The sequence below is a fragment of the Alosa sapidissima genome, chromosome 22, assembly GCF_018492685.1.
Source record: "Alosa sapidissima isolate fAloSap1 chromosome 22, fAloSap1.pri, whole genome shotgun sequence".
Classification (NCBI taxonomy): Eukaryota; Metazoa; Chordata; class Actinopteri; order Clupeiformes; family Clupeidae; genus Alosa; species Alosa sapidissima.
This window is the reverse complement of record NC_055978.1, coordinates 27660857-27679160: the sequence shown is the minus strand read 5'-3', so window position 1 is coordinate 27679160 and position 18304 is coordinate 27660857. Positions and strand designations below refer to the sequence as shown.

The window sequence follows — 18304 nt, the reverse complement described above, 5'->3', positions numbered from 1 at the left end:
GTGTTCAAACATCCTGTTCAGTGACCAGGGGGACAGGGGAATACATAGTGATGCCCTACGAATAAAGCCGTCCTTGTTTGATGTCCAAACCTTTGAACTTAGCCGTGGAAAAACGCCACAACCTTCATTTGATTTAAAGTTGTATTTTGTGTTGTTTTATGGAAAATCATGATTGCCATAATGCTCAAGCAATCATTTGAAGGATGACTGATGCTGTGCTCTGTGGCTTTAGTACAGCACTCAGTATGAAGAGTCAGTGGTACTTAAAAAGAAAGCAAATAGCTGACCAGTATTCATGGACAGTCAACAATATGATATTTAATTTGTCTCTAATACTTGCTAGTCATATGATCTACATGCCTGTGGCAATCATTAAATCACTATCAATGCATTTATATGACAGGTCATTCATTTATAGATTTCAGCCTATTCAGAAGGCCTCGCCTCCCTGACTACCAAAATAAACATTTAGTGGATGTACCATCAGCACGTATTCAACATGACTTCCATAAGTGTATCAAAATGATGTGAAAACAAAACAAAACAACCTAGTCTGAGCACAAACTGAATTTGAGTATGCAGGGGGAAATACAGCTGGATTACTTGTACATTATGCAGCTGTCCAGCTCCTCCTAGTGGTGCTTTTTAATCATTGAGAAAGTGTCTCAGTACTTTGCTTGTGTTAATTTTCCATCAGTCTCTGACTGAAGCTATTCATTTCAGTGTGTGCAGCTTCTTGTCTAATCAGGAATAGAGGCAGCAATTAGAAGGCCAGCTAATGTTTTGACCTCATTCACTCATCTTATCAATGGCACTGAATTGACTATTATAATAGTATATATAGTAAATAGTATAATTTGTATTTAGTATATTAGTATATTCTTTATCTTCTACAGTCCTTATTGCTTAGTTGTGTTTTTTTATATTATATACTTTTAATTACTTTTTTTGCTGTTAGTGAATGTGTGTGTGTATGTTGTCTGCTACTGTGACCTTGAATTTCCCCTAGGGATCAATAAAGTATCTATCTATCTATCTATCTATCTATCTATCTATCTATCTATCTATCTATCTATCTATCTATCTATTCATGGCCCACTCCCCCGCATCACTGCACTCTCAATAAGTGAATATGCAAACTCTGTGGAATACCCACACCATGACATGCAACCTGAGAGGCCTACTCTGAAATCAGAACAATAACCTCATTCTAAAGGGGCACATCCTTCTTCATACACTCTATGGTCACATCAGCACCTCTATTTGTAGAGCACGTTTTCTAAGTGTTGTCTTACTGTCACAATTTGTCATTTGTCAATAGTTTTGCCCATCACACTGTAAATGTTAATAATAATACTGTATTTACCTAACCCTTCCATATCCACACACACATTTGGATCTTCCATTGAGCTCAGCAGGCCTCTGCAATATACATGTCCCTCCCCATATACATACCATACATACCATACACAAACACTTATCTGTGTCGCTGAAACTCATTGGAGAGGGAGGTCATATGTTTGTGCACATTTCACATGTTCTTCACTGGAGGAGTATGAAAAACCTGGGCTGCAAAATATGAATTTCAAATATTGTCACTATTTACATTTATGACACTATAAAAGATACAGGACAACAAATAAATGTAAACAAAATGCATACATTTCAAGAGAAACTACAACCAAAAACTTTGTAATGGATTTTTTTTCTGCCTAGCTGTGCAGCAGGTCTCTATTTCCCTCTGATGAGCCAAAAATAGCTCGGAGCAGCAGACCTAAGTCTATTCTGAGCCACCTCTCGCTAGCCAGCTAAGGTCCCCATAGCCTTGGGACAGAGTGGTCTGACTCAGCACATCGACCAGTACACTGCAACGCAGGCAGGATGCGCTCTGCTGCAGCGCCTCTGCCGTCACTAAACCAGATAGTGATGCAACAGTAATCAGTGTTGTGTGCGCCCTGGAGTGCCACGGTGCCACTGACAGTATAGCTTTAAAATATCAATACTACAAACCATGAAATTGATATTAGCATCTGTGAGGGGGCTAAGGGCACCTTTGCTTGGTTTAAAGATTAAGAAACATTTTGTACTGCAGGCCTACATTGAAATACAGTGAGTTTCCGAATGCATCAATGTTGGTTGTGTAGTAGCATGACCTTGTCTGACCAAACTGCCCTTGAGTTTCGCCATCATTGGTATGCAAAAGGAGAAGTCAAGTCTGATGAGTCATAGTTAGCTTTCCACTTATTGAGGGGGATGTGGTCTTCATCTGAGGCTTTGACAGCACACAAGGAGAGGGGTGTGTTTATAACACAAGAACAAGAGGTTTGACAGTTTCATCCTTAAAAAAGACATGCAGAATTTACATCTGAAACAGAGCTGTCTTTTCACATCATGACTGCATAGTCACACAGTGGCATCTTCACTGAATGTAAAAATGAATTAAAGAAGACAGGCCTGTGTTAACTATTGCCCTACGTGACAGCAGCACACATTTACAGTGAATAAGTAGGCTAAGGCAAATAAGTACACATAAAAATAGATACTATTCTAATACCATACTATACTATAAGATAGGCTACTTTGAGATCTGACATAAGCTATCACTCAGTTTTCTTGTCTGTGTGAAAAAGTAACTTACTTTTACATATTATGAAAAGAGGTGGAAACCACTTTCTGGCAACTGACATCGGCTATCATACAAGCACAGGCTAAAGCCTACCAAACAAATGAAGTGCTGTAAATATTGATGATGACATTGCCTTTTTATCCATGTTTGAATATCCCTTAGCAACGGCAATGTCCCAGGTATGTGCATATGCCTCCTTCCTGATCACTTGTGGTCACCTCCCATTCTTTGTTATGAATTGGCAGTCTTTCACACACACCTTCAAAACCTGTTTGACCAGAGAGATCGTCACAGATAAGGCAGGTGTATACGTGTGTGAGTGGGTGGGGCATGAAGACAGTTTCTAAACTGAGGCCAATCTCCGTCAACTGTGGACGGGAAAATGACTTAAAACTTGCCGTTTGTTTCTGAATCAGTCGCATACTTAAAATAGTCCTAGTGGTCTACAAGTCAGGTTTAGGTGTGCCTGCAGCTGTCGCCGTCATAGCTCACATCGCGCCGCCACCATCCTTGTCAGGCGACGTCACTGATCTCATCATTGCTTCACAACGAGCAGGAAACCGAGCAGTTGAAAAGTTTCATTTTCAGAGGCTCTTTTCTATTGCATTTCTAGGTGTGTTCGACACTGACCACCGAGAAATATTTATTTTAATTCACCCTGATAGCTTACCGGTAGCAACAAAACGACATGCTTCAGTGTCTTTCGGGAAGCGCATGTATGAGGCTGATACAAGGTAATAAAACGACGTGGTGTTTTGTGTGCCTTGTAGTGAGCTATGTATTATACCTGATACTCGGAGCTTTAATATTCTCTTCTGTGGAATTACCGTATGAGGATGACCTGAAAAGGGACCTCCTATCATTCAAACAGCAGTTTCTTCAGGACAATACCTGCTTATCTGACGATCGTTTAGAAGAGTTTCTTGCGAGAGTGCTTGAGGCAAACAATTACGGAGTGTCTGTGCTAAACAACGCATCCGCAAACAGGAACTGGGATTTTACCTCTTCGCTATTTTTCGCAAGCACTGTTCTCTCCACCACAGGTAAGCTGTGCCACCACCTAACCAGAGAGCAACCTTTTTACTTTACTCTAATTGACGTCTCTTTTGATGGTTCAGGTTCAAATTCAGGTGATAATCTGAAAACGATCAAAGATATAGGCCTGCTCTATCTATCTGTAAATGTGAGGCATTTAGTCTGATCAACATATTAATGAAACATGGAAATCCAGCCAGGGATACACCTGATGGGAATACTATGAGTTCATGCGTAACTTGAAATATTTAGCCCAATAACTTGGTTCAGGAGAAAACAGGGCCTACCTGTATCTATCAACTATTGCTTGTAGGCCTAAAGTAGACAACATAATTACCAAACCTATGTCCGATTAAAAAACCTAATTGGGGCAAACAAAAAACATGTACATCCACAAACAAAATAGCCTATTGAGAGATGGCCTCTCCCAAATCAAGTCTCACCTCAAAGGTTTCACCTAACGCGCAAGTGAAACGAGACACCAAGCTGCATCGCACCAGAGGTCACATAACAAAGAGTTGATTTCCGTTCGTGCCTTTCCTCTCAGAAAAATACACTACTGTAGCTGCTTTGTGTTCATCTTAAAACCTGTAAGAGATCTTAAAACCTATAAGAGACCACATAAATATTCTGACAAAACGAAAGTAGCCTATAGTGTTTGCTTCAGAGACAAATAAGGATAGTCTACTGATTTAACATAAATACAGCTTAAACTTTAAGTTATTCTCATATTTTGAGACTGATGACCAATTTGGATGAAAACAAAAACATATGATAAATATAGTATTATAATATAATAATACATGATAAAACTTCAGAAAGCATAGGCTTCCTATTGTCCATACTGAAAATTCACACTGAAATTCTCATGCACCTCCTCTTCAGTGATCTGATTCTGAGGGTGAGGTGTAGTATAGCGTGTTTGAAGGCTAAACCTGTGGGCAGTGTTGCTATAATTCCTCTTGGCCTTACGTAATGTAATCCACACCATGTAGGGAAGAGATCAGGAGAGGATTTCACTAATCACAGGTAGCATGTCTTTGACAATGAACTATACAGACACTTCATCAATGCCATCCCTTATCAGCAGTTCAAAAGTAAATGTTCCACCATTATTCTCATAAACAAATGTATGACGAGCAAGAAGCCCAAATAGTATATATTATATTTTGGCAAAGGTAGGTCCAGCCATAGGCCTATCTTAGGGTAACATACACCCTGATAAACTCTCCTGTGTACATGGTGTTGTTGTTCATCCCAAAATAACAAACATGACCGCTGCATGGAAAATGAGTTTCTGAAAATAATGTTTTGTTGGGGACAAACTTATTAAGATGCTATCACAATATAATTTGGTGATTCTCAATACATTGCATCTATAATGCATCAGATTTGTCACTGAAGGAGAGAATAAATACCCAGAAATAGGCAAAAGAGAGAAATGATTTATCTATACTACTGCATTATGGTTTAAGTTCCACAGAATTTCACAATTTAGATGAAATAACATACATCAAAATGCATTGTGTAAGCGACTCTGGAAAACCAAAGAGGTTAGGTAAATCAGATAGCTTTGTCTTGTGTCAATATTTGGTAATGATAACATATTGTGAGCAGGAATATTCCCAGTCAGATAAGCATGTGTGTTTGTGTGCTATACTCTGCAGGCTATGGACACTCGGTGCCACTATCCGATGGAGGAAAAGCCTTCTGCATCATCTACTCTGTCCTCGGGATCCCCTTCACCCTCCTCTTCCTCACGGCGGTGGTCCAGAGGATCATGGTCTACGTCACACGGCGGCCTGTTAACTACCTGCACAGGCGGCTGGGGCTGTCGAAGCCTCTGGTGGCTGGAGTTCACGCCGCTCTGCTGGCCCTGATCACGGCCTCGTGCTTCTTCCTCATTCCTGCCATAATCTTCTCGGCGCTCGAGGACGATTGGAACTTCCTGGAGTCTTTCTACTTCTGCTTCATCTCGCTGAGCACCATTGGCCTTGGGGACTACGTCCCGGGGGAGGGCTACAACCAGCGCTTCCGTCAGCTCTACAAAGTGGGCATCACAGGTGAGGTTTGGGAATGCACCTCATACAGACGTTTTTTTTTTTTATTTATTTTTTTAAGCACAAACATTGAAGAGACAGGCAGAGGACTGTGGGTTGCAATTAGCTGAATTTGACAAAAGGTGTATGAGATAACAATATAGCAGACTGTACCTTTAAGTGTGTACAGAGACGAGATATTTAGAAACCACAAGCTGCAAATAATTATGAATGTGCAAGAGCAGTGGAAGGACAAGTGCTGCGGATGTGTGGGCAGAAATACTCATATCATCTGACTTAGCATATCCGCCCCCTGCAGTATACAACTTTGAAACAAAATCTCTCACTCTCCATCTCTCTCTCTATCTCTCTCTCTTTCTTTCACACACACACACAAACACACACACACACTCTCTCACACACACACACACACACATACACTAACAATCCGACAAACAACTTTTGACACATCGTTGTTGTCTCCTTTACAGCTTATTTGCTCCTTGGCCTGATTGCAATGCTTGTAGTGCTGGAGACCTTCTGTGAGCTGCAGCATCTGAAAACCTTGAGGAAAATGTTCTACGTGAAGCAGGAGAAGAAGGAGGACGAGTTGACCATTGTGGATCATGACCATCTGTCCTTCACCACAGTATGTGAACAGACAACCCCTGTGACAGATAATAAGGGAGATCCCTTTACAGATGACACCTCTATGGCTGAAGCTTCACCAGTCACTCCCAGCGACAGCGTTGTAATTAAATGAGACCAATTCCTTGTTTGATCAGACCTGTAGTCATCAGAGAAATTTAGACTTGAAAATATTTTTAATCTACTGTCTATACGTGTTATAGTCTTACTTGATGGTATGCCAGGGTCTTTACTAGGTTGTGCATGCGATTGGTGAAGTATTTTTATTTTTTATTTTTATAAGTAATCATTAGACTGGTGTATTTTTTAAGTTACTGTTGTGCCATGCCACTGCTGCATAAACTACTGTAAATTTGAATCAATGCTGTATTCCTTAAAAGGCATGGATGTTGTCAGTAGGTTTTTAATGTAGTCTGTCAACTTATTTGTTACAATGTAACATGTATGGGCTGGTCCCTGATAGTTGTACATACAGTAATGTGTTGCCATAAACTGTAAATGGTGTCATGTCAGCTGTTCGGTGTCTTATGAGCAGTACAAACACTGGACAAGTGTACTTATTGCTAACCACATATTACTTACTGGAAAAAATAATGGTATTGTTAACAAAAACAGTCTCTTCTCTTGTCAATCTCTGTGCAAAAACACAAAAACACAAATGCAAGTGGTTACCAGATCCAAAAACACCAACAAAACATCATTCTTTACTGATACAGCTCTGCTGTTCATCCAAATGGCCAGGAGGGGGCACTGTTCACAACTGATATATTTTGCTTGTACTGTGATGCCATTAGGTGTCCAATGAACAGAAGGCAATAATCATGTTGTTGCCTATTTTTTACAGTCTATGGTTGAAGCATGATGCTACTGTAAGATCAACAACATTCCATAATGGATTGTAAGGGACATGTCTAGGGACCTACTTAAAAACTGCAAGTAGAGTGAAAGTGCTTTATATCTGAATAGTGTCCTTAGTGTAGCACCTTCATTTATTTTCTGTATATAACATTCTTAGTCTGAAATCATATAAATCGACTCAGTGGTTACTGTTACAGTGTCTATGTTCCCTATGGTAGCGTTATGGCTTTATGATCAAAACAAATCATTGATCTCATTATTAACACTGAGAAGGAAAACAGATATTATTTTGTGTTTAGACAGATTATTTCTATCTATTTGTCATGTAAGGAGCATGTCCTAGGGCTCTAAGTAAAATTTACTTTATTTATGTTTTACTGAGAATTTAAAATATATATTTTTTGTTTTGTTCTGTTCTGTTTTAAGCTGTATTTCTGCAACCAAAAAATTGAATGTGTCACTTAGACTCATGTTGGTGATGTTAGTCCAGAAAATCACTTGACAAAATAATAAACAGAATATGCTATGTATTGTGTGTTTGTGGTCTGGTTTATGTAAAATTGGATACTTACATTAGTTCTCATGTTTACAAAGAAATTACGGTGTATTAACCAAGTTTTAACCAAGTTTATTAACTTAACGAATCAATAAATATAATACTATGATCTATTTAGGTCCTTGAGCAAGGCACCTAACCCCTCACTGCTCCCTGAGTGCAGCTGTAGCAGGCAGCTCACTGCGTAGGGATTAGTGTTTGCTTCACCACACTGTACTGTGTGTGTTTTTCACTAAATCAAAAGAGTATACTTACTTATCTCACCTCTTTGTATGATGTGAATTTGCTTGCAATGCCAGCTGTTCCCACTTCTGGATTTCACACAGTGGTTTATGTTTAACATGTGTAATGTGGACTTTTGTTGTTCTACAATTCTTTTGGTCTGTCATGCTGTAATGAAACGGATGATAAAATGAACTATTTCAAATTACTTCTTCATGTATGAAGAGACTCTTTTCGTGAAATGGAATGTGCAATGTCATACAAATTGAAATCAAAGTGTAATATTGAAAGTTGATGCTGAAATCCACATGAAAGCACATTCTCCAATTGGAACAACTCTACATGCTTTATTAGAATAGCTTGTAAAGTGTCACATCAATGGTGAAAGTGCATACCCTTACCTAGGTAACAGAACACAAAGCCAACACTTCTGCTGATATCATCCTCATGAAAGTATACAATATATTAGGCAGCTATTTGCTATTTACTAACAAAGTTCCATTGGACATATTTGTTGTTCAGCTACAGTACACCGAGATTCCATTCCAAAACTTTCGTTAACCTTTCGTAGAAGCTGACTATGGCCAAAGGATTTTTGTTTACTTTGTTCTCACAGCTCTGCCACTTTAACTGCGACTTTGCTATGTCCTTGATACACCCATCATCCGTGAGTTCATCTAAACTGCATTGGAGACGCTGATCATTAATCTCCCTCCTCCAGGCTCCCCACGCTCCGGGCAGGGCAGGGCTGGCTCGGTCTCCAGGGCCCCAGCGAGATCTCTGCAGGTCTGCCTCCCATCCGCTGGGGCTCCCTGGGGTCTGCGCAGGGGGTCTCTGTGTCAGTGGGTGTCGGAGTAAACCTTACCGCCTCCCTCCCCACAGCAGTCTCCGGTGCAGAGTGTCGGCTGGCTTATTGATAAGCTCTGTCAGGAATTTTTGCCTGACTAAGCACAGGTCTCTTCACAGCAGGGGAGCCAGGCTTGCTACGTGGCGGAGGTTCTTCCCAATCGATCCGCGCCCGAGCCCCAAGCCCCTCCCCACTCGGGTGCATACTCAGACACACACACACAAATACACACACACGATCTGTCTCCAGCGTCGCACCCCTCCTCCTTCTAGTCATCTTTCAGGAGCTGGCTCTGGACAGCGCTGCTGCCACACTGCAAGGACGGGAGCCCTACACATGATGCACCGGCGCAATGCAGCGAGCCGAGCAGACAGCAGAGGCCCCCTGCTCTCCGCACAGCAACCGCACCAAGAGGTAGGGGCTCGTTCCACTCGCTACCTGTGTCAGCACTCTCACCTGGCTAGCACACAGAGCCGCAAGAGCAGCTTAATGTAAGTTTCAATGTCTAACAAACAGAGTTGGGATTTAAACTAGTGAAACTATATGTTCCTTAAAAATACTAAATATGTTTGCTTGTAGCTCTGTTTGTGCTGAAAACGGAGTAAACGGAGGACCTGTAGTTCTTTAAACAGGTTTAGTCAGGCTGCTTCTTCTCTTGGTTCTGTGTAGCTCCATAATGACTTGGATTTGTTTGGAACAACACAGTTCTGTGGCAGTGATTGCACTCCAAAACAATGACGTTGTCTAATTTGAAACTTGAAAATATTACTCACCACATGAGGGACATTCTACAATAATCTGTCATTGTCATGCAAGAAAATATATTCAAAATACATAAAAAGTTAAGTCATGTCCCTATTTGACTTCAACGCCTTAGAGATGGCTAAGGGTGTTGTATTGAATACTGCTGAAATGGTGAAGAAAATTATACCACATTAACTCTCTCTTGTAGTTCAGTTGGTCACTGTGCTATAAACTTCTTGGAAACAGGTCCGCCATCTGGTTCCTTCTTCTGTTTTCAACAACTGACCACTGCCCCACCACCACCCTCCCCATCTGTGTGTGTGTGTGTGTGTGCTGACACAGCCAGGTGGCAGGCAGAGGTTTTTGGCCTGGGTCTTTACTGCAGCATCTACTCCCCCATCTGTCCCACCCTCGTTTACTGCTGCATCCTTTGGCCCACCTGTCTGAGTCGTTTGTATTGCAGCAAACTCCTGATGGCCCTCGTTCTCCATCTGCTAACTGTGACTGAGCTCTCTGTCTTGTGTGTCTACACATGGAGCCTCTGTCCCAGTCTGATGCCAGCCTCTGTAGATAAGCCTGAGTTCACAGCAACTGAAAAGTTGACAGTTAACATCAACATTTAACATTTCTCTTGCAGGTTTTATGTGCTCAAAATTAGATATTTAAATGGGATGACTCTTAAATAATTCTGTCTGGTTTAAGTTGATGTTTTTATCTTCCTGTAGAAAATACAGTGCCACTGTAATAGGACTAATCTTGTGTTCATTGGTATGCGTCTAATTATCTAATATCATTGAATATTCACACAATGAATTTCCATGGCACTTACTTGGTAAGGTGCATTATCAGGTAGGAAAAAATATGCTATAAGCAGTTAAATAGGCCTAGGCCTAATTAACATACAGGACACCATAAACACAATGCCAAATTCCAATCCAATAGGCCTACAGTGACAAGACCTGCACAACACAACTCTCTTCCTCATCCCCAAGACACTTGCTTGGGAACAAAACATGAAGAAAGCATAACGTTAATTTGGCACTTTCATCTGACTGCTTTGCTCTGGTCTGTGCTTATCAATATGCTGTGCAACTCATATAATTCCTTGTTTTGCAGAGGTATGAGAACTGCTCCAGACTTGAGCCCAAGGCGCCTGTCTGATATTAGCCCACAACTACAGCAGCTGAAGGCCCTCGTTGTTGTCGTCGATGACGATACTAAAGAAGAGTTGAAGTCGTCCCGCTCCGTGGAGACAATCAACAATACGTCAATCGAAGAGCGAATACTTAGAATTGCTGGCTACTATGGCTGCAGTGGTAAGAGTAGTAGGCTAGCCTACTCATTGATCAAAATAACAGGTCTCTGATAGAAGATACATGGATAACTCTACAGAGTAGCCTATGCATTTCTTTTTCCTGGTTGGTCTACCTTGCCTGGGTATCTTAATATTAAACGTCAATACTTAATATAAAATTCTGTGGCAACTGCAAAGTAACCTGTTATTGTTTTGCCAGCAATTTATTACCTAACACGTCGGTGTACCCCAGTCGACTCTGATGATGATGGATGCCACGGCCAAGATTGCCGCGCACATCCACCTGCTCGCGCATCGATCTACGCCTGCCACTTCACCCACAGCATCAATTTTTGCCTTGCATGCGGGCGCACAGTTAGACTGGTGTCGCCGACATTTCACCCATTACCTCAGGAAGGACAAACAGTTTAGTTAAAGACTAGTAGAGGGACTGTTCATTAGTTCAATAACTGTAGAATATGAATATTCGGTAGACTACACTTCAAATATGATTGACTGCTACATGACTGTGATGCTTTCAGCCATACTCCACACATCAGTCTGAGCTCAAGGTTTTGAAAGTAGGGGTGTTGTCGTTAGTGGATACTGCTTGCAGTCGCTGAGATGGTAGTGTCTGAGGTGGCATTCATAGTTGATTAAAAAGTGTGCCAAAAATATTTCTGCAGAGTCACAGGTCTGGCCTAATCCCGTCTCTCACTACTTGCTCATTTGTGTGCACGCTCATGAGCATATTTCATCCCGTGAGTGAGCAGGGAGATAATCTAGTCACACCCTTTTGCCATTTTCTTCATGAATAGACTGAATTTTAATACACCAGGGAGGACTGCAGTAAGTGAAGTATATCTGAGGGACAGACTACTTTATTTTTGTGATTACTTCATTGCAGTGTTTTGTATATGCACTTATCTATAAGAAGTGTTGATATTTCTTATCCGTTCCAGTGTTAATATTTGTGCAGCGCTCAGCATGGGCAGGCTCAGTGTCAGTAGCTGTGTTGAGGGCTGCTTTCTGTAGTGACTTCCCTTCTCGCTTGATAAACTTCAGGGGCAGGTTCAGCTATGCTGGGCTCAGCCTTACATCACTCACTGCCTACTTCTGGCGTTCTTGGGATAACAAACATCGTTTGGTCTGCGCATGGGGACAGTCTGTCTGCCTCCTTGTCATCCAGAGCTCGGATCTCTCTCTCTCGCTTTCTCAGACACACACACACACACACACACACACTCGGATCTCTCTCTCTCGCTTTCTCAGACACACACACACACACACACACACACACACACACACACACTCGGATCTCTCTCTCGCTTTCTCAGACACACACACACACACACACACACACACACACACACACACACATACACACACAGACACTCAGAGAGACACTTCTCTCTCTCTCTCTCTCTCTCTCTCTCTCTCTCTCTCTCTCTCTCATTTAAGTTTAATGGGACAAATTTATATCCATTTCTTCCCTCAAGATAATCTTTCTTCAAGTAATTGGTTGAAAGAAATTGCGTGTGTGTTTTCTATACAATATTTCGCCCCAATGCCTTCATGTTATGGGCTATTTTCTTAATTACTGTATATGATTTGTTGGCAGTCAGTTAGGTCAGTCAACCATTCTATTGATGTACAGACAACACATAAACAAGGAGACAGTCCTGAACAGTCACCACACATCCTTCTATATCACGTTTCATTTATCTCTCCCTCTCTCTCTCCCTCTCTCCCTCCCTCTTCTCTCCCTCTCTCTGATGGCAGGACCGCGTGTGACCTAGAGCATAAAATAGTGCAATAGTCCTGAGGTTAAGCAGCTGTGTACGGTGTTCTGATCAGTTGTCAGAACATCTTATACAGCATCAGATCAGCAGCTAGATAGGGATACCATGTCGGCACAGCACGGCACTCTGTTTACACTAGATTAGATTGGATTAGATTCAACTCTATTTTCATTGTGCAGAGTACAAGTACAAAGACAACAAAATGCAGTTTGCGTCTAACCAGAAAAAAGCAGAAAACGTGATATACAAAGTATAGGCAGGTGGTGCATAGACAGTAGAAGATATATAGTGCAGTGTAGACAGTAGTATATTGTTAAGAAGGTGGTATGGTTTACACTAATATAAATTAAATAAAGGGGGCAGCCATGGCCTACTGGTTAGTTTGTCATGAGTTGGGTCGCGATAGTCCGTCATTTTTAAAAAGTGGGTCCCCAGAAAAAAAGTTTGAGAAACACTGGGTTAGGGCTTTGAGCTTATAACCAAAGGTTTGCCGGTTCGATCCCCAACCAGTAGGAAAAATGTGGGGGAAGTGGTTGAGCACTGCTCTACTATGCCCACATCCATGGCTGAAGTGCCCTTGAGCAAGGCACCTAACCCCTCACTGCTCCCCAAGTGCCGCTGTAGCAAGGCAGCTCTCTGCTCCGGGTTGGTGTGTGCTTCACCTCACTGTGTGTTCACTGTGTGCTTTGTGTGTTCACTAATAAATGCAGAGACCAAATTCCTTGTATACACAAGTATACTTGGCCTAGAAACCTGATTTACATTTACATTAAATATAAATATTCAGTGTATTAGCAGTAACCTTATAAGAGCAGAATTGATATGGCTATGTAGTATGAACAATGTATGAACAACATGTACAGATATGTACAGTGTAGTAGCAGTAACATTATCTGTGGCTGTTCTGTTTCGTGCACTTAAGAATGGTATTCTCATCTACCGGTACATTCTCCAGAATGTTGACTCCATAAAAATGAAAATGTGAAGATCGCTCTCCCCTCTGCAGGTGAGGAAGCTTCCAACGACAAAGCCCCTCTGTCCAAGCCTGATGAGTTTTCCATGACAAGCAGTGGGTCCCAGGCCGACGTGTCCAAGGCAAGCAGGAGCAGGAAGCTGCGTTGCTATACGCAAATCGTCATGGTGCACCTGCAACAGGCTCTGTGGGGCGTTGCCGTGACAATGTGCGTGTGCTGGTCATGGTGCGGCTCCACCCAACTTGCCAAGGTGACCCTCAGGCGTTTGAATGCCCCCCTGACCATCACCTGGTTCTCCACCTCCTGGAACTGCCTCCTCTTCCCCCTGTACTACCTTGGCTACTTGTGCTGCAGTGCGGAGAGGCAGAGTCCTCGACAGAGGTTCAGGTACAGAGTCTTCCATTCTTGACTAAACATTATTTTTGTGTTTCACCAGTGGGATACTTTTTGATGCACTCTGCTTTGTCAAAAATCTTCCTGATGGACATCTAATATCAGATTTGAGTGGAGTCTCTTCTTACCAGAGCCCACTAGTAACTTTGCTGAAGGGTCTTACGATAACGAAAGGTGGTTAATATTTGAGCTGAACAGCCAGCCAATACAAGATATTCCCCTTTCTTCTGTGACCCTGAAGCAACGGATCACACCTTTAATGATGCAGTAGTTACAACATGGTGTATGCAGCGCCTGAAAGCTAGATTTTGACACATGGAGTTTAAGTACAGTTCTTCATGCACAGACTATTGATTACACTTTTGATCACATGTAGCAAACTTCTCCTCACATTCCTCTATTTGCCCATCCTGAGTAAACTCAGTGTGTTTCTGCACCAACCTGGTTTTGTACATTTGGAAACCAACCAAACAAACCAAGCCATTTAGCCAATCAACAATGCTGCTTCAGGAGCACAGACGGTAAGGATTAGGGGTTGCACATTTAATTTATCTTTCACAGACTGCATGGGACATTTCTTTCCACCTGATCAGCTACCAGCTTCCATAATTTCTTCTATTCAACATCTAAATCTTAAATAACATTAACCATTATTCCATTCTCTCATCATAAAAATAATAAAATGAAATGAAATAGTTTCTTAAAAAATCATTTCAGTTTATTCCTGATTAAGCAATACTGAAACCTTATTTGGATTCATGATATGGCCTCAGTGTAAGTTGGAAGCTGTTGGACTCTGTGTCTCTGTGAGTCTCTGTGAAACCCTGGTATTGACTTGCATAGATAATGCCCTTCTGGGGGTTTATTGGGAGAGAGCTGAAGAAGCTGCCCTTGCCTTCTCTGACCCTGTCCTTTTGCTCAGGAGTTTCACAGGCACATCAGCACTTTATCACAGTTTGAGGTGTGCTCAAATAAAATGTGTGTGTGTGTGTGTGTGTGTGTGTGTGTGTGTGTGTGTGTGTGTGTGTGTGTGTGCGTGTGTGTGTGTGTGTGTGTCTGTGTCTGTGTCTGTGTGTCAGTCTCATTTCTCAATCTGGCTTATATTAACATAGCTTAGTGTTATTAATGATACAGTACATTACAAAAAAACAACAACATGAATTCTGTGCATGCTCCTGACCTTTGTAGGGAGTGCTGTCGTTTCCTTGGTGATGAGGGGCTGACCAAGCGAGTTCTGGTGGGTCGTGTGGTTCCGTTTGGGCTGTTGTGGACTCTCACCTGCTACCTGTACCTGCAAGGACTGCGGATGATTCCACCCACTGACGCCTCTGCCCTCTTTTGCTGCTCCAGAGCCTTTGTTTTCCTGCTGTCCTGGGTCGTGTTGCAACAGCGCTTTATGGGTGTTCGGGTGAGAGGACGCTCATGTCTGTGTGATGGGGATCACTTCTTAGGGGGACTAAGTTGTTGTAGTTGCAACTAGGAGTTGTAGTTGTCTGTTATTACAGTTTGGGTTGTTTCTTTGGATCCATGCTGAAGAGCAATGTCTGTTATTCTTTGTTTTTCCAATGGAGTGTGTATTACACTTTTCAGTTGGAAGTGCCTTTGTGTCTGTCCATCCACAGATTGTTGCCGCCATTTTATCCATTGCTGGCATAGTGATGATGACATATGCAGATGGTTTCCATAGCTACTCTGTGTTTGGCATCTCACTGGTAGTAGCCTCTGCCTCCATGGCTGCATTGTACAAGGTGAATGTGATAGTCATTTCAACAATGTTTCACTCAACCACCCCGTTCACATGTACACACACTGCATATACAACATATATAGAATATCTGTATTCTTAAGAATGCTTTCATATTTCACATTGCCTGCCATATGTCCCTCCTTTGTCTCTCTTTGAATTTTGTAAGTCTGCTCATTGCTGCATCTCTCTCTCTCTCTCTCTCTCTCTCTCACTGTCTCTCTTTTTCTCTCTCTTGCTCTCTCTCTCTCTCTCTCCATCCTCCACCTGTCTCTCTGTAGGTTCTGTTTAGACTCTTCCTGGGCAGTGCTAAGCTGGGAGAAGCGGCTCTGTACCTGAGTGTCCTGGGTGGGGCCAACCTGGTGTTTGTTGGTGTGGTCCCCCTCCTCCTGCTGCTGACTGGTGCGGAGGAACTAGGCTCTCTGGGGGACGTGCCCTGGGCCTGTCTCTGTGGGGCTGCCGCTCTGCTACTAGGTGGGTGATCTTCAAAACACACACACACACACACACACACACACACACACACACCCACACACACACACACACACACACAAACGCACACACACACACACACACACACACACACACACACACACACAGACACACACAAACACACACAAACACACATAAACACACACACACATACACACACACACACAGACACACACACACACACACACACACACACACACACACACACACACACACATACAGCTTTAATAGATACACTGCAGTAGACACAGGCAAATGTTGTTTCTTAAAGGTTGAGAGCCATCTAAAATTGTAGACATTCAGATCATGAAAAATCATCAAATCTATCGTAATAATAAAGCTGTTGAGTAGACAGAATAATATGTATCACTCAGTGGATGACTTCATTACCCAACAACTGACAATATGTAACATTAGAGTAATGTTACAAATTAGTCTTAAACTGATTCAAACTGTACCGCATGGAACTATGCAAGAGTGCAAAATCAACTTTGGATGAGTATCTATTGAGATACAGACCTCTGCCAAATGTCTTTGTAATGGTTTGCTCAAAAAGCACCTTCTCTTAGGCACATTCTGATTACTATAATCACCACAGTATTACAGGGCCACTTTTTATCAGTTTCCTGAGGTAGTGACTTTTCCCTCCTGGTGCAGGAACATTAGCAGGAACATTAGTTTATACCGAGAGGAAAATTGAGTTTCATCCAAACCTAATCATCTCTGTATTCCATTTGTCTTGTTTTTGAAGTCTTCAACTTCCTGATGAACTTTGGCGTGTTGATAACACTTCCAACTCTGATCTCTCTGGGGGTTGTGCTCAGTGTACCAGTAAATGCTGGTGAGTTGATTTCAGTAAAATGTTTGTTTTTTTGTGAGCTGAAACTAAGTTGCTTGGTGAAAATACAAAATTACCCAGCAGTAATACTAATTTTCATGTACGGTAATGATCTTTTTGCATGTAATAAACCAATGGGTGAATGAGTTTGATAAAAGCTAATTACAGATTAATAGATCATCTTACACAAGTCCACTTCTACACCATTATGTATTACTGTAACCTCCTCTCTGTTGTGTCTAACGGAGCATTTCACGGCATCTCAGTTATAGATCGCTGTGCAAGTGAGGTGCAGTTCAACAGCGTGCGTGTGATCGCCCTCAGCGTTATTGGCGTGGGCTTCCTACTGCTGCTGCTGCCTGAGGACTGGGACCAGAGTCTGCTGCAGCTCTGCTCCGCACTGCACCACTACCAGCAGCCCCCAGGGGGCGCCACAGACACATGCACAGAGACTACACATGTGCTGAAGAGCTGTCCCTCCAAACCGGCATCTGGACACTGACTGAACTCTCACCGAGACTAGCCGTTTGTTAAAGCCATATAGGGCCATGCCTGACAAACATGAAGAAGGGGATTTCTCACAACACGGGAGTAAGATGGGACAGATTACTGGACAAAACAGCTGCTGGACTGCCATAATAAGGTTAGCAAGAGAAACACTGTAGGGAGGCAGAAATGTTAGCTCACTGCAGGGTGGTAGGACTGCCATGTAAATAGCTTCAAGTTTGCCTTTTATCCACTGAAGCTGAGTGGGCAATGGGTGTGACCTTGGACTATTCCTGCTGACTGTTTGTTTGAATGCTTATGTTTGTTACATCTGTTGGTATGATAACATGTTTATAATCTCATACATATAACCACAATGAATTTGAAAATGTTTAAAGCTTGGCTGCATTTGTTTGTGCTGGCAACCAGTGTACAAACATTTTTAATGGACTATCCCTCTAAAGTACTGCCTGCAGCTTTGAAAGCACACATATAGTCTGTTGAATGTCTGTGTCGTCTATGGAGTGTCTCTCTTGACCACCTTGCTCAGAGGTTAAATGCCTCAGATTTAAAAGGCATCGCAGAGTATAATATTCCCATGGAATTACAGCTATGGTTGTAAACCTTTGTAAGGAATCACAGTATGTGTATTAGTGTACAGAATCATCTACAGTATCATGGTTTACAGCTATATGGACAGACTAAA

General features: G+C 42.1%; 2 protein-coding genes across 2 annotated transcripts; both read left to right on the top strand.

Annotated features, from left to right (window-relative positions):
• Window positions 1–2961: 2961 nt before the first annotated feature.
• LOC121697125 (potassium channel subfamily K member 1-like) lies at window positions 2962–7736 on the top strand. Its single transcript, XM_042078448.1, has 3 exons — window positions 2962–3669; window positions 5329–5724; window positions 6192–7736. The coding sequence occupies exons 1-3, from the start codon at window positions 3315–3317 to the stop codon at window positions 6461–6463; spliced, it is 1023 nt and encodes a 340-aa protein (XP_041934382.1). The 5' UTR covers window positions 2962–3314; the 3' UTR covers window positions 6464–7736.
• A 1379-nt stretch (window positions 7737–9115) lies between these two features.
• Window positions 9116–18176, top strand: slc35f3a (solute carrier family 35 member F3a). The gene is made up of 8 exons (XM_042078447.1): window positions 9116–9245; window positions 10692–10891; window positions 13678–14032; window positions 15227–15446; window positions 15661–15786; window positions 16064–16256; window positions 17026–17115; window positions 17379–18176. The coding sequence occupies exons 1-8, from the start codon at window positions 9184–9186 to the stop codon at window positions 17612–17614; spliced, it is 1482 nt and encodes a 493-aa protein (XP_041934381.1). The 5' UTR covers window positions 9116–9183; the 3' UTR covers window positions 17615–18176.
• The last annotated feature ends 128 nt before the right edge of the window (window positions 18177–18304 follow it).